This window comes from Melospiza melodia, chromosome 24 (assembly GCF_035770615.1).
Source record: "Melospiza melodia melodia isolate bMelMel2 chromosome 24, bMelMel2.pri, whole genome shotgun sequence".
In the NCBI taxonomy this organism is placed as follows: Eukaryota; Metazoa; Chordata; class Aves; order Passeriformes; family Passerellidae; genus Melospiza; species Melospiza melodia.
Window position 1 is genome coordinate 9365196 of NC_086217.1, and position 16829 is coordinate 9382024.

Genomic DNA, 16829 nt, shown 5'->3' on the forward strand with positions numbered 1-16829 from the left:
ACTCTGCCACAACCCCACACACTTCAAGTTCACACCAGTGCAGGTAGGCAAGGTTTGGCAAGCAAAAAGAGACAGGAATTAACAAAAACAAAGGCGAGTTCCTCCCCTTTGCCTACGTGAGGAGCAAAATTTGTGCATGGCTTCATTTTGTAATAAGTAAGGGCTTATTTTTTTCTGCACTGCCACATCAAAAATAAAGGAATGGCACAGAAGAGCTGCAAGATTAAGACACAGTTCTCATGCCCCTGGATCCATTGCTGAAAATGCCCCCTTTTCTTCCTGTCTTTGAAGAGAACCCAGGGATTTAAGATCAAGTTCTCCTTGCTCCCTGTACCAAGGCATACCCACTGTGCACTTGATTTGTAAGATTATCATCTGCTGAAGGCATCAATTACATTTTAATATTGGTTTGCAATATTGCATGGTCTCTTAATTTAAGAGAGTTTATAATTGGAAGAACTGAGAGTATATTTATAATTTATTCTGCCTTTTACTTATTTTTAATCCAGATTTCTCTATCATCTAACTACTGCAGTGGAATTATCTAGTTTTACTGAGGCTCATTCATCCACTCAATAAAGTTGCATTAGTGAAGAAAGATTAAAATATAAGAAGATTAATAATGACAACTTAAATAAAAAAAGACAGGAGTCTCTGGAATCTTACCAAGGATGCATTAAATTAAAACAGAACCATGACTGAGTAAACTTGACCTTTCTGATGGTATCACCAGAAAACAGAACATAGATTTGCTCTGGGTCCCTGCTGTAACCTGACAAGGTGCTTTTCTGTAGGTTCAGTGCACAAACAGCTCCTGGTGTCAGGGGCAGCCCCAGCAGCATCCCAGGAGAGGCAGAGCTGCTTTGGCACCCCAGCTGAAGCAGCCTGGCAGTGCAGCCTGTGCCCATGCTGCTGATGGCTCTGACTACTGCTCCCTGACCAGTTCTCTCTGAAATGGATTTGCCACAGGCCTCCCAGACCTTTCTGCTCTGGGGAGGGTTTCTGGGTTGGTTTTTCCCCTTTAATGAATGGCAGCAGTCCCCAGCATGCTGACCAGGATGTGAGTTCATACTCTGGAGGGCAGCATGGGAGCACAGTCCCTGCTCTGAGCTCTCAGCACACCCTGAGGCTGCTCTCCCCTGCTCCCAGCTCAGCCTCCCCTCCAAGGGCACCCCCAAACAAAGCTGCACACACAGGGATGCTCAGGGGAGCAAAGCCAGCAAGCAAACCAAACCCACAGCAAACACACCCCAGAGAAGTGACTGATTCATCCTCTGCGCAAGCTCATGTGGAAAATTTAATTGGGAACAGCCTGAAGGGTCAGCAATGCATTTACAAATCCACATTTCCACCATCATTTCACTCCCCTGTGCCATCACACTGTGATCTTAATGCAAGCACTTGCAGATCAGACAGAGAGAGATGATTAAAGCAACACCAAGAGGTAAAGTCACAGGTGTGATTCAACAGAGGGAGGCAAACAAACACACTTATTTGCTGACTAATATTTCAGAGGTGTTCCCTGGCTGTCAGAAGTGCTGTTTGGATAGAATTTCAACTAAGAATTGAACATAGAAATTAACTTTCCCTCATGTCCAAATATTCTCATTAACATCTTGTTGTATAAATAAAGAACTTCCTTATCCTGACCAACTTTTGATTTAAATGACCTATTAGAAATGCTGAGAACTGAGAAGGGACCAAATAACTGAGAATGCACTAAAAATAGAGTATTCATGAAGCTTTTTTGTGGATACTTGCTTTTTAATTTCCCAGCTTCTTTTTAATTCTGAAGTTATTTAAAGTTCATGAGTTCACAGAATGACAAAGCACAGTTATTGAGGTTGTTGACAGACTTGTTAATAAGCCATGAAAACACAAAATTAATTGATCAAGTCATTCCAGACAGCAATTTTACTTGCTTATAAGCAAGATGTTTTTTAGGTTTTCCCCAAAACCTAAAGGAAGCACAGCCTTGCTGGAGCTCTGGCCAATTTTATAGTCAGTTTTTCACAGAGAGCTCACACTCAAACGGCCACCATTCTTTACAGTGAAATTAAAAACTTTCTAAATTTTTTTTTTATTATCTATGGTCTTATTTGCCCCAACATTTATTATAATGTTTTGGTTTGGGCTTTTTTAGGTGGTTTGAGCATTTTGGTTTGGGTTTTTTTGGTTTTGTTTTTTTGGGGGGGAGGGGGTTTAATGCTCTACTTATATAATTCTAGCCTGAGGTCCAAATGGCTCTGCCAGTAGACAGGAGCCATTATATATAGAAATATATAGAAAATAGAATATTATTTTAATATATATATATATAAATAATATAGAAAACTGACATCTAGAAGAGTTATTTCTATAGCTACCACAGAAACTAAAGATAAAAAGAGAACTAGAAGATAAAAACCTTTACTCACCTACTATCTGTCCTCTAACAGTATCGTTGTCATTTGGCCCAAGCTTGCAGAGATCCAACCTCTGATCTACAAAATGAGGGCACAAAATCAAAACCAAAACAAAACACCATCACAAGCCACCTGGAATATAAAAGCTTTATAAAAGCTAGCAAAAACCCAATTAAGTGTCATTTTTCAAAAGGCTGTACATGCAAGCTTAGGCTGAGAGAAGAAACCTGTCCTTAGCTTACTTACAACCAGTGTCTTTAAGGCGGTTGATGGCGTTTGAGAGAAGCCTGACACAGCCCAGAAAACCAGCTCCCTGCTTTTTGTGAATTTTCTTGTGGTTCCACACACTGATCGTTATTGAATCCGACTTCCCAATGTATCTGAAAAACGTGGAACAAACAGCACTGTCAGTGCCACTCACTGAACACTTTGATGATGCATCAGAAACCACCTTGGGGGAAGAAAGATCATCACCACCTCATTAAAAATTTAACACACACTGTAATGGCAAGAGAGAGCAAGTCACCTGCAGGTAAGATGTACACTGGAGTTCAATGGGAGCGTGTCTCATGGAGGAGCTCACTTGAATACAAACTGCTCTGAAAACCTGATTTGGGAGGGGGCACTCATGGGAACTGAAATCTGTTCCAACAACAACACCAGCAGGCTGAGGGCTGGCCCTCCACCCCAGCTCTCTGAGCAACCCCAAACATGCTCAGCCCCATGCCCCAGCCCAGCCTGCCCCAAGGGGACAATGCTGTGGCACCCTAGCAGTGTCCGGGGACAGCAGGAGCAGGGACAGCAGCCCCAGTGCAGGGCAGGAGCCAGGAGCTCTCTGGGGCTGCTCCTGCAAGTCCCAGGGAGTGCAGGGAGCCCCCAGGGAGTGCAGGGGAGCCCCCAGGGAGGGCAGGGGAGCCCCCAGGGAGGGCAGGGGAGCCCCCAGGGAGGGCAGGGGAGCCCCAGCAGGCAGCACTGCCAGGCCAAGGCATCCCCCAGCTGCAGCTCCCCCAGCCCAGGGGGCTGATTTACCCTCAGTAAGGGATGGCTGGGACACTCCTGACACTTTACAGCCACACAGCCAGGCCACAGGGCCTTGGCTGGGATGTGCCACCTTCCCCTCCTGCCCAGGACTCTCCTCACAGCATTCCCACAGAAATAAACCTGGATCTGTGTGCACTGCCTTGGGAAACCTGCACACTGCAGTTTGCTTTACTTCTGCCTTTTTTGTCTGAAGCTTTGCTCTTCAGAGGCAATTGCTTTGTGAGCTTGTTTTTGTTTTCAAAACGTTCAGAGGACAGTTTCAAAACACTCAAGATAAATCAGTGATTGCCAATACTGAATTATTACAGCTGTTTCAAGTTGAGGGAAATGGATTTGTAACTATGGCTTAGATCCCAAAAATTGCTTGTAGTTCTCTCTTCCCAGACCACAAATTCTGGCCTTAGTTTAGTTCCAAGTGCTTCTTTTTTATTTGTTTTTTGAATGAAAACTGATCAACCAATGTCTAAATACATCTCCCCATTGACTGTGGCTTTACTGGCTTTTAAACATCTTAATATTTTCATAAAGATAGAAATGATACTGTCAAGGTTGGCAAACCAAATAATTGAACTAACTGGCATGGCTTAAAATCACAGCTGTGATCAGGTTAACACTTCTCCCATTCTTTCTTTTTCAAAAAGCAGAACTTGTATAACTTCTTTTTCCCACGTGCACTCAGCAACTGACCCAAGAAGTAGAAGACAGAAAAACCTCAGGGTTAAAAGTAACCACTGCACATTTACACAAAAACAAACCCAAACAAAACACAAACTTCACATTAAAAAGCCCCCAAGTTTTTTGAATAGTAAACAGATTGTGTAATATAGGTCAGATTTTTGGCCTTACAACCTTGACAATGCCAATTTTGCATAAAGAAACGAGATGAAGATGGGTAATCACGTGCACAGCTGCAGTCTACAATGCTTTATGTACTTAAAATAAATTCTTATGAGAACAATTTAGGTGCACTTAAAAATAAAGACTTATCATGACCTGTCTTGAATTTTCCAGTTTTCCTTGTTGCTTTAAAAAAGTCAAAGGTATATGGTTAAACACAATTTCATAACAGGACAGTTTGAATAATATGTAGAACAGCTGAATACACAAGACAGTTTCCAAGAATTCCTGTAATGTTTCAGGGTGAGGTTCTCAGGGTTGGGATGAACAGTCACCATCCACACCAAGCAGGTGGGAACTTCACATTCTGCTATAATCTACTCTTGATTTTTGCACCCAAAAACCTGGGTTGGTTCACACTTTAAAAGGAAATAAGCAAGACAAGCTGCATTTTTCCAAATAAAAATGTCTAATTTTTGATAAAGGAAGAAAATAAATATTAAGTAACATCTAGCTGGCTTTACAGCAAAATGTTTCATCTACATCTCTGCATCATTTCAGGCATAAAAACCCATGGTTGTATTTAGAGAGTGACATTAGGATGAGCTGACATTTCCAATTCATTTGGTGGATAAGTTACATTTGTTTTACATCATCTGGCAATAAGGTTCCAACATAAAAGCCTGAACTAGGAATTTTATTTTTTTTTATTTAAAAAGTATGTTCCAAAAAATAAAGTGCAACAAACCAAACCAGAAACAAAAAACCAGAACCCCCCCCCCATTTTGTGGGATAATTCTCTCTTCCTCCTTGTAATTAAAGTTCTTGGAGCTTATATTTCTTTTTTTCCTCTATCCTATCAGCAATATCTATTCCACAGCTTCAGGACTTCAACAGAGATAATGAGATTAGTATTAATGAAGTGGAAACATAGAAACTCAATTGCATAGACATTTTGTTGACTTTCATATTATCTGAACATTTACAATTAAGACTTTGGTTAAGAACTGCATGTTCAGAAATTTTAATTTCCCTACTCTTAGCATTTCCACTTCTAAGAAAAAACCATCAAATTAATGCCTTAGTAGAAACCTCTAAATTATTTAAATAAAAATTTAGAACACGGGGACAATTGTTATTTTGTCTAGCACTGAGGAAGGTTTGGAATTGAGTGACTTTTCATCCCCATGGCATTACATACACTTTCCCTGAAGGGTTCACCTCACTGAGAAATGTGAAATGAAGAAAGTGGAAAAATATATTCCTGAAAAAACACACCTCTTCCTGATCACAAGCCAGACATACTCCCTCCAGAAAGAGAGAAAAATGCAGCATCACGAGGTATGAGCTCAGGTTTGGGAGCCAGGAATTCCCTATTTCTAATCCATGCTGTCACACAGACTGTTTTTACGACCTGGATGAATTACTTAGATTTTTTTTTTCTCCATTTTCCCATTTCTTCATTTTTTTTCTTAATATAATCTCAGTGTTCTGCTTTGAGCTACCAACTGCTTTCACACTGGGGAGAAGAAGGTGTGAAGAGACAGAATGAAAAACAGCACCCCAATATTTTTCTCCCATCTTCATTCATTTCCTTCCTGGAATGTCCCTTCTGTGCAGCAACTGAAGGGTGTCTGAGCCTCTGGGATGGTCCCCAGGACCTGCCAGGGCTGTGGCTGGGGCAGGAATGGAGAAGGAATAGGGGCAGGGATGGGGCTGGAATAGAGAAGGAATGGGGCAGGAAGGGGACAGGGATGGGGCAGGGACATGTGGCACTCACTGCCTGCTGCAAAGGGCATCAGCTTCATCCAAAGGGCCTCAAGCCCCACGAGGAGAAGGAAAAGGAGGTGCCCAGAGCTGTTTGATGGCTCTTTAGGAGCTCATCTAGGATGGGATTGTCTAAAGCAGCACCAGGCAGAGCTGCTGCCTTCTCTCCCTGAGAAAAATCCAGCATCCTTAGCATTAACTAAACAAAACAGAGTCAAAGGATTGGCGGAGAAAAGTGATTCTGCCAGGGCAGTGCAGCAGCCTGAGGATGTGGAGGCACCAGAGAGCAGCAAAAGCTGCAGTGAGGAGATTCTGGGAAGAGGAGAAGTTGTTTGGGGGAGTTGCATGAGGTTCCATTGGAGAGAGATCCCAAAGGAGAAGAGGAGCCTGGGGGTGAGGACTTGAGGGGCACAGACTGAAGCTGGGCCCAGGAGCAGGTTTGGTGGAGCTGATGGTACAAACACCTTTCAGAGGGAAAGGGGATGGGACCTGCTGTGCCTTAGGGGCAGGGGCTGCTGGAGAGGCTGGGCAGGACAATGTGGGACAGGTCTGGCTACCACAGGAGGGAAGAAAGGGGAAGGAAGAGAAAAAGGGGATTAAGTTCCTGAACTGCTGGTTTAGGTAGTTTAGTTCTGAATGCAAGAAGGCTGTAAATGTGTCAAGGCTGGTTATTCAAAAGCTCTGAGGAAAGGCCTGAACAATAGGGCAAACACAAACAAGACTGAAAATAAGGAAGGGGAATACATCCAGGGCAAGCATGGTATTTTACTGACATTAAACTACATCCAGACAGAACTATTTGGCAATTTCTTTCTGGAAAGTCTCCCAGATTCCCCCTCTCTACACACACACCCATCCAGGCTGAAGAATCCAAGCAGCTAATTCAACCACTTCCTTTTCACACTAAAAGCTGAATTAAGAACCACATAAGGCAGAAGCCAACCCCTTTTTGCTCTTTAGATCACTGCAGAAGTCCCTCTAAAAATTCTTATACAACAGAATATCCACTTATGCTGAATCAGGTTAGCAAGCCACAAAATTCTCTTGGAATTAACAACTTAATTCAGACATTACTGCATGAATATATTACAACAGCTCCATCTGACTGTGCCATTTGCATTTGCCACCATATGGTACATGAAAAAATTATCTTAATATCTGGTGCAGATGAAAAGCTGAGACCTGACACTGAGTATTTTATACAGTAAAAAATTACCTGGCAATAACAGCCAGGCAGTGAGTTGTTGTACCAAAGAGATTTAATCTTTTACTGCTGTTTTAAATAGGAAGTGAAGATAATGTGACTGTTTATAAATGGAAATATATTTCCCTACAGTAAGGAATAACAGGTGACACTGAAAAGGGGGTTAAATTATTATGAAGAAAATTGGAGAGGGAAAGGATTATTTTCTAATGACAAGGCCTGACACTAAACTGAATTTTACTTTGGATTAGAAATACTGGATACACTTCTGTCATCAGGGAATTCAACAGCCAGAATCAAGCAAAGTCGTTTTTCCTAGAGGACAAGATTTTATATTGAAAATAATACACTAATTCAACAAAATAAAAATTTTTAAGGGAAGTTTTCTGAAGAAGAGAAAAACAAACCACCACCCACAAAAAATACTTCACACAGGTCTAAATTCCATTGGACAATCCAGCAAGAGATGCTTCAAATTTGCTCAAGCAAAACATTCTGCCAGAACCCCCCTTTTCTCTTTCTTTTTGTAATATGTTGTGAATTACAATCACAGCCTTGGAAAGACAATACAGCATCCAGATACAACCATGGCTTGTTCTATAAAACAACTTAAAAATACCTTCTCATCATCCTTCCTTAATAGCTACAACCAGAAAGGAATTTTTTCTGAAGATTTTACAGTTTTTTTCCATTACTCTTGTTGCATATCAACATAACATCCTCTCTCATTTCCCACGTCCTCTGCTTCTTTTCTCCAGAAGGGAATCAAATCATCAGCCCAGGGAGCCCTGAGCTTCCCTGACAGCCACTCCAGACAACTCCAGTCCCACAGCACTCCAAACTGGCCAGAACTGGGGCAGCCACAGGGAACAGTGACTTCCACAGAGAATCCTGACACACAGAACTCAGAGTGCCAAACCATGCCCTCCCTCCTCCCTTCCATTACAGGAGGATTTTCACTCAGCACTTCCCACCTTCCATCCCTGGAAAGCTGAGCATTAATGCTCATTAACAGACACACCTAACTAAAAAACAATCAAAGTCTCTGCTTGGTTTCAGGGATTTCTCCTTAGCTCCACTCTGATCCTTGGAGAGGACATGGAAAGGTCTGAAACTTCCATTCTGTATAAATCAATTTTTTGATAGGTTTAGTACCATCAAAAAACCAAGTTAACTTAGAATTCTTTCAATTGAAAAGAGAGCCATTTGCTACACATGAACTTAAAACTTGTTTTGCATCAATTTCTCTAATGAATATGAATTACAATCTCACATGCAGAATCTAAGCTTGAACTGGGTTTGGATAATAAAACCATAATATTATTATTTCACTAAACTGCCATGATGCTTTGTTAGGCAGAGAAGAAAATGTTCTGTATCCTGCACTAACACATTATGAACAAGGACTTCACACATTTATTCTTGGATATTAAAATAAGGAGGAGATCAAAACATGACTTTAAACCAGGCCTTTCATATTCTGCTGTGAGACCCACCAAGCTGCTTCTCTTCACTGGGAAAAAGAGGGACAAGAAATTGCCTGTGTACCAACACCAATATGCTGCAGGTTTGGTGATGGCCAAATTTAACATAAATATGCTCAAACAGTTTCTAATAATACAGGACAGAGAATGGAGCCATGGGGGAAAAGTCAGAGATCAGAACAGGTGAATACAATGAAGCTAAACAGTTCATTTCTCTTCCCCATCTTTCATCCCAAGGAAAAAGATAAAGAATAAAAGACAAGGAAAATAAATCATGCACAGAGACCTACATAAAAATCAAAGCTTTAATAACTTATATTGTACAGAAATATTCTATACTTGAGAAAAAGAGGAAAACCATGACATATATGTGCCATACTGATTCTACTGCTCAGAAGCACCGAAGAGGGCTCAAGTGATGATAGCAATAATTCAGAGTGAGAACAACATTTGGGACAGAAAATGACAGAAAGGAGAGAAAACTGAACAAAAGGCACACAGAAAAAAAGATCCTGTAGCACCACAACCAACAAAAATTGCATCAAGAGAAGAGCAGTTTGAGAGAAATACTATGTATTATTGCTTCATTTTAACATGAAAATACCACAATAAACAACACTGTAGTCCATGTAAGCATGCTGCAGACATCAGCACCAGAAAAACAAGTGCAGTGTTTAAATTTTGAGGTAAATGAGAAAGTGGAATTTTGCTAGGTGGACTTTTCACTCAAACTAATAAACTCTGGGATACTTTCCAAGCTGTACATATGACAGGATAAAGAATATCTGACATTGTCTGTGTAATTTAGAGGATGTCACTTCAAACCTTTGGTTATCACTGTTACCACCTACAGGTCATAATGCTGATTCCATTTGGGATCAAGTGTATTCTTCACAGTATCTGTAGAATGGCATTGGCCAGATCCATCCACCACAACCTTAGCAAAGGGATCAGGAAGTCCTACAAGGAGGAAAAGAAAAAAAGCTACTAAGTGGATCAGGATGCTTTGAAGTCCTTTATCATTGTTCAGTTATTTAATCTTCCATTTGAAGATTAATTTGCCTTTTATTCATAAATAAGACCCCTACTTAATGAATGGGAATAACATGATGTATTAAGCACAGGAAATGGATATATTAGCAATTTATTTCACTGATATGGACTAAGAAAAAGTTGTGTAGTCAAACATTGGGGGGAAAAACAATCCAAACACCTTAATCTTCCTAATTTAAATTTGAGTAAATTATCAGTATACAAAGAAGCCAAAGGCTTTGTATACTGAGAAAACAGAGTTATTATATTCTTTATATGTTTAAGATCAAATCACAATTTTGGCTGATATTGGTGTAACAGAGAATTGTCCCTAACAGGTTGTTTTTGCTTTTAGGTGTACTAAATTTGGTGTACACTTGGTGTACTGTTGGCTTTGTGCTCCGTTTGCTGCCAGCTCAGTACCTAAGGAACACTGAACACCCAAACTCAGTGTAAAGATGGTGCTGAACTCCAGACCCAGGGCTGGGAGAGCAGAGCAGCCCACGATGATCAGCACCTCCTGCTGAACTGACACCAGGGATGGTCCCACCCCTGACCCCCCAGGTCCTGCTCTTCTCTCCTCATCAGTGCTGTGAGCCAGCTGGAGGAACCAAGGTGGGGAACATTCACCACATCTGCTGATTTTGTCATGTGCAATTTTGTCCCAGCTGCATTTCAGGTGCCTCAGCCAGAGCTGCTCAGGACAGGTGTCACAGAAAGCACATGGGGACAAGGGAGTGGGACCTTGGGACATCAGTGCTGCAGCATCACACACTGCACATCCTGAGGGGGTTTTTCAAACTGTTACACACCCAAGAACTTGTAATCAATACAGAAATTCAAATATCAGCAATGTTTTAGAAGTTTCTCAATTTACTGCCTCTTCTATTTCTTTCCAAAGCTCAGGTCTGCTCTACCTAACTCCTCCTGCTCCCAAGTGGGAGGTGGCAGGCAGGTGATCTGTGCATGCAGGACACAGACAACAGCATTCCTTTCTGCCTTCTTCATCTACTTCTTAGCACTTCTTTCAAAACATTATTAAAATTAATTAAAATATAATTTCAGAGTACGTCGGTGTTATGAGGTGGTTATTAATAATTAAGGAGCTCATCTGTTTGCTTGACAAAAGGTTCTTGGGTGAAAAATGACTTAATAAATATATGGCACTAAATTTGAAAAACATGTAATTTGCCTGAGTGGGTAAATTTGTTTCCCACTCCCATAAAAACAGACAGAGTGTGTCAGTGTTTTAATTATTATTATGATTCTGTGCTGAGTGCCACCTAAGACAAAAACAGAAGCCCTGAAATAAAACATCAAAGCCTTCAGCCCCTTACTGCAAATATCTTAATATAATGATCATATGCAAACACTGGACTATAGAACTTGCATAATATTTATTCCATCTATAAATAAATGTATAAATGTACTTACGGAAAAAGTCCTTTTTCACCAAGTTTTTTGCACACAGTACTGCAAGAAGAACAGAAATACAAAAATTAAGTTACTGATTGCCGACTTTTAAAAAACATTATTTTACCTGACCAGCACTTCAGAAAATCTTGCTTAAAATAAAACAAACATAAATGAATTGTGCTGCTTCACTATTTATATTGTCATGTGAATTAATTCTTGAAAGCTGAGCTAGAAGTGTCATCTTTTAGCCATGCACCTGGAGGCAGGTAACAGTGGAAGGGAGATGGTCCTGCCTTCCTCAGGGAATAGTTTCACGTGGCTTTTTTTCCCCCTCTCAAGATTTTGCCAACTGAGTTCACCAGAGAGGGACCTGGAGCACTCCTGGCCCGTTCACCATAATTAATGCTGGGACACAAGCAGGGGCTCATGCTCAGTTCTACAGCCCAGCAAAAGCTGCCTTGATCATAAAAAGTAGAACATCAGGCAGCCAAGGCTTTGCTGCTATCCTGCATCCTTAACAAATAAAAGGTTTTACCTGAAAAGCATTTGGGTGGAGCACACTAACTTCTAAAGCCAGAGTTTTGATGGTTCCAAAGATATCTTTTATTTGTAGCAGCTGATAATTGTTTCAGGCTTTTTTTGTTTGTTTGTTTAAATTAAAAGGAAGGAACCATTTGCATGTGTCAACTAAAAATACCCAGGGGAAAACAATCTCCTACGAGAATAAATTTAAATAAACAAATAAATAAATAAAAGGTCAAGGGGGACAATTTTCATATAAAGGTGCCAAGGTACACAAAGAAGACTTCTCTTCACAAACTGCACCACTGCTCAACTACTATGCTTATCTATAATCACAGGTTTAGTAAGCAGGAAATATTAGATTCCCCCATGAAACATTAAAATATTTACTGATAACACAAAAGGATTCTTGGGGATTGAGCAAAAGCATGAATTCCCACAGCTAGTATTAAAAAAAAAAAAAGAAGGGGGAGTGGGAAGAGTTATTTGGTTGGAACCTGATGCTGCAAGAGATTCCTCTCTATATGATTCCCTTGGATATTTTTCCTATGAGATCGCCAATGTTTATTACTGCCAGGAAATGCAAAGACAGAAAAGTGCATCCAATAATCACATCCCAGAGGCACCACCTCAAACCAAACACCATTGGCCATCCTTTCCCCCCCAGAACAGCCTCCCACTGATCCTGCAAGGCTCCTGATCCCCAATTCCTGCCTGAACAAAAGCAGGCAGAGGCAACCCATGAGCACTCCCATGGAGATCTCCACAGCCAGGGCAGAGGAGCACCACCCTGGACAGTCTAAACTGGAATTCATCTTTTCCCAATTTTTACATTCATAACGATGCTGATTTTAATGAAGCTGCTTTCCACTGGAATTCAGCACTGTAAAATCTGGCTACAGCTCTGCCCAGGTCTGAGGAGTTTTGGTCCTCCATAAAACACAAGGAAATGCCCATCAGAGGCTGCAGGGAGGCACAGAACAACTCCTTCACACTGACCTATTCCACAGGAAAGGGACATCAAAGTTCCCAGGAAAATTTCAGCACAGTAGTTTGATACAAGGGGCTGCTAACAACACTTTTACCCTGAAAAAGAAGTGTCTGGTTCCAGGTTGGTAGCTTCTGGGTTTTTTGAATTTTGATAAAAATAATAAACATAATTTCTCTCAATTCAAAGACATACTGGTAGTCCTAAAGCAGAGCTCCATTTTAGGGATTTTCACCCAATAATTTCACTCTGAACAGTCAAGAGTAACAAAATACCAATAGAGAGTGAAATGTTTCAGGTATTTGATAATCAGCCCTCAAGTACATATAGGAAAGATACTGTCACATCATTCTGCACAAATCAAATAAAGTTCTTTGGATGGTGTCATAAAAAACCCACAGTTATCAAAGGCTTCCACACGCCCAACAATCTAAAATTTGCTCTATCCAGAACTTTGAGAACAACCTAAAGGCATCCAAAAAAGAAGAGGTAATAGAAAAACTGCTTTTGCTGCTCCTTAAGGATTTATTACACCAAGAATATCCTCAGATGAATGATAACACAAGAGACATCATCTGCCCAAGAACTGCAGCAGGTTATTGCTCACCAGCCACCTTTCATCTAGTGGTGAAAAGCTCCAAGTAAAATAGATGGCAACTTTCTAAAATATCTAAAAAAATATACAATTATTGTCACAGTTTTACCCATTTCAAGTAATGGAAAGTGTCAAGTGAAGCTGAGGGCTTAAAATCCAATATTTAAGTCAAAATTCATCTACAGCACAGTCACACAGGGTGCTCCTGAAACTGTATCATGTCCAAGACACAAGAGGTTCAATTATTCTTGTGACAGAAATTGTAATATTAACTAATTACAAACACTTCTTTTCAAAAAGAAAGCAAGCCTGCCAATGCAATTTAACTGAAGTCTCATTTTTATAAGATTGGGCACACACAGAGCACACAGACTAATAACTGCTTCCCCAACAATCAGCCATGAGTGAACAAACTAATATTTTTGGCTCAACTTTTCCCTCTCTAGTAACCACATTTAAGGCAAGTCAGATGTCAACCCACTCTGGCTTTGTCAGGTTAACAAAACAGGAGAGATGCTGAGAAAGCTCCCACTAACAGCCCCCTCTCTGCCAGGTATTTCTAGGTAAAAAGGCCCAGGTGCCACGAGGACTCAAAGTGAAACAATCTTCTTCCACTCTCATCTATCTCAGGACTTTTTTTGTACAAAACCTTTCCCACTGGTGGGAAAAGTACCAGAGTTTCTGCTCCACTTTTCTAACAGTTTCAACACTGTATTAAAACCTGTCCTGAATATTCTGATAACCAGCTGATTGATAGTTCCTTGAGAATAAAAGCTAAGGAAGTTTGGTTTCCTATGGATTTATGTTTCATGGTTGACTGAGGGCTGTGGCTGAGATTTTCCCTGGGCATTCACACAGAGCCTCTCCCACCAGGCTCTCCCTGGTTCAGCAGCTCAGGATCTGCTCCAGGTCACTGCCAGGGTCTCCTCTTTATCCAGGCAATGACTCCCACTAAACTCACGGGATTTAATTATCTTTGAGTCCTCTATCCCAAGCTCAATTTAAGCTAAAGATTCAAAACCAGAAAGAACTAAAGGGAGGTTTCTTTCCCTTGATGATTCTGGACCCAACGCTCAGATCCACACAGCCCCACCACTAAAGGATCATCTGGAGGCACAGGGGCACTGCAGGAGGTTATTTATTATTTGGATGTGCTCGTTTTAAGGCACTTTTTGTTACAATTCTTTTGAAACAAAACGTTAAGCTATTTAAAATTGCACTGGAACTAGAATGCGAACCAATGGCTGGATACACTGAAAAAGAGCAGGGGGTGTGTTGTACCATAAGTGCATCATCAAATGACATTAATGGCTTCTAGCACACATGTGTAGATAAAGTATTCATTACAGAGTATCAGTGAGTCAATGGATAGCTATGTTTCTGTTTATTACAGACTTCCTGGGTAGTCTACAGAAGAGAACATTAATATTCCAATATATATGTGCCAAGACAAACAGCACACCAATTTTACATAGTATACATACATTATTTTTTTATCATGCTTTATGATCTCATTCTAACATATGCTACTCAGGTCTGCTCACAGAAACATGATAAAAGCATTATGTTATGAGCTACCCAGTCTCCTTCTATGACAGCTTTGCTACACAGCCCACAAATATTCAAAAATAGGAATTAAGTGAATCATATCTGCCAATTTCCTTTTTCTTATTTATTACTCCTGTGACTGACAAAGAATGGTTTACTGAAAAATAATTTAACTATTAAAAGTAAATGCAAAATATTTAGTATCCCCAAACCCCTGTAATCTGTGTTAGCTATTAAAATTTACATGCAATTATAGAGGGGGCAAATAATTGTTTCAACTCACATAAAAACTGAAAGGAACTATGACTATTGAAAAGGTCAATTTTATAGAAAGATAAATATTTCCCTCTCATTTTCTGAACTCTGTTTATTCTTTTTGCTAGTTACTGAAGAACACTTGTTGCAACTGCTGGTAACTTTGGAACCATTTTTACAGAAAAATCCAACTTTTAATGACATCAAGCTGTTGTTAGGGAAGGTAACCTATGTTATACATTACCATTGTTTTTTATGAGTATTAAAAAGTCTGTTTATTTCAGAATAATAAGTTTATCAGTAACAAGAGGTCTCCGTAGAAGGAAGAAGAACATGAAGCCCAAGTGGAAAGGGGGCTCCAGTGCAGGAAGCTTGCATTGGAAACAAGTAAAAAGTGATAAAGATCTATGAGATTTCACAGAATCACCCCATCTCAGACATGAGCTCAGAGTCCTCAATGATCTATTCACCTCCAAAGGCCGGGTAACACCAGAATGAGTGCTGAGGAAGCAACATTAGAGGGAAAGAAAGTGCTATGTGAATTCAAGGAACCCGGACATTTAAGGGCTGTGTATTCAACCCTGGTGGGTATTTCCAGTCTGTATCAAACTGTTTGTAGCCAATTTGTTCACCACATTCACCTGCAAATCAGGAACACCACTACTTTACTTCACAGGTAGGTTTTATTGTTGCATTACCTGCATGTTTGTAGCACTCAGTTATCTGTTATAATGCACCTCTTTATTTATGACAAATGACAAGGTTTAAATGTGTTTGTACCCAGCAGCGTGAGGTACAAACACCTCAGGGCTACAGCTGTAGACAATCATTTTACAGATATATTAGTATTAAAATTCCTATGTAAAAATAATATTGCTTAAGCCATCTTAAGTAAGTGGTTTTTAAATGTGCATATTTGAGACACACCAGTACTATCAAAGAAAGATTACGGAAGACAGGTAAGAAAATAAAACCAATCATGAATGTCCATGGAAGTGAGCACACTGCTGCACAAGGAAACACACAATCAACACACTGAAGTCCACACATGGCTCAGCAGAACCCCCAGCCCATGCCAAACATCCATCCCTAAGAACCCACACTGTGTCAACAGACAGCCCTGAGGTTAGGGGGAGGAAAGCACTCACTCCAAAGTTAAGATTATGTTTTCTGATCTTCTGGCTTTCCACGTGTCATCACCACAGAAGAACAAGTTCAGCCTTCTGAATCCAACCAACAGTTTTAACATTATCATTCCTGTTGGTTTTTTCCTTCCCTGAGGGGTTTTCTCCCAGAAAAACACTTGTTCAAGAACATATGTAACACACGGGAGAGTGACAGGCTGCCTATCAATTTTTACCACAATGGCTCATTTTGAAGATCTTTCTTCATCTTTCTTCCCCTACAGAAACACCATCTTTTACTGAAAGCCATTAGCGCTGGGTTTTGTGATCAGATCCCAGTTGTTTGCATGTTCTATGTGGGGCAATACAATCACTGAAATAAGTCCCAGCTGTAGAAACACAATGCTGTGCTGTTGCTAATGTGTGTTGTACTGATAATGAATGGTCGTCTATGCTTTAATCTGAATAAAGCTCCCAACTGCTCTGCCTCTCCTTGCCAAAAATTCCCCTTCCTCCTCCAGACTGTGGTTGCATTCCAATTACACTGCTGATTGGAATGAGCCTGCTTGGGGGAGGGAGAGGGAGGAAGGCAAATGAAGCCACACTCACGC

At 40.5% G+C, this 16829-nt stretch overlaps 1 protein-coding gene across 1 annotated transcript in view; it reads right to left on the reverse strand.

The window, feature by feature from the left end:
• Nucleotides 1-16829, reverse strand: part of SMURF2 (SMAD specific E3 ubiquitin protein ligase 2) — a 60530-nt gene that overhangs the window by 21785 nt on the left and 21916 nt on the right. The window contains exons 2-5 of the mRNA XM_063175947.1: nucleotides 11205-11243; nucleotides 9590-9698; nucleotides 2652-2785; nucleotides 2418-2483 (exon numbers count right to left, since the gene is read on the reverse strand). Coding sequence (XP_063032017.1) covers nucleotides 2418-2483; nucleotides 2652-2785; nucleotides 9590-9698; nucleotides 11205-11243 — 348 coding nt within the window. The remainder of the gene's footprint in view (nucleotides 1-2417; nucleotides 2484-2651; nucleotides 2786-9589; nucleotides 9699-11204; nucleotides 11244-16829) is intronic.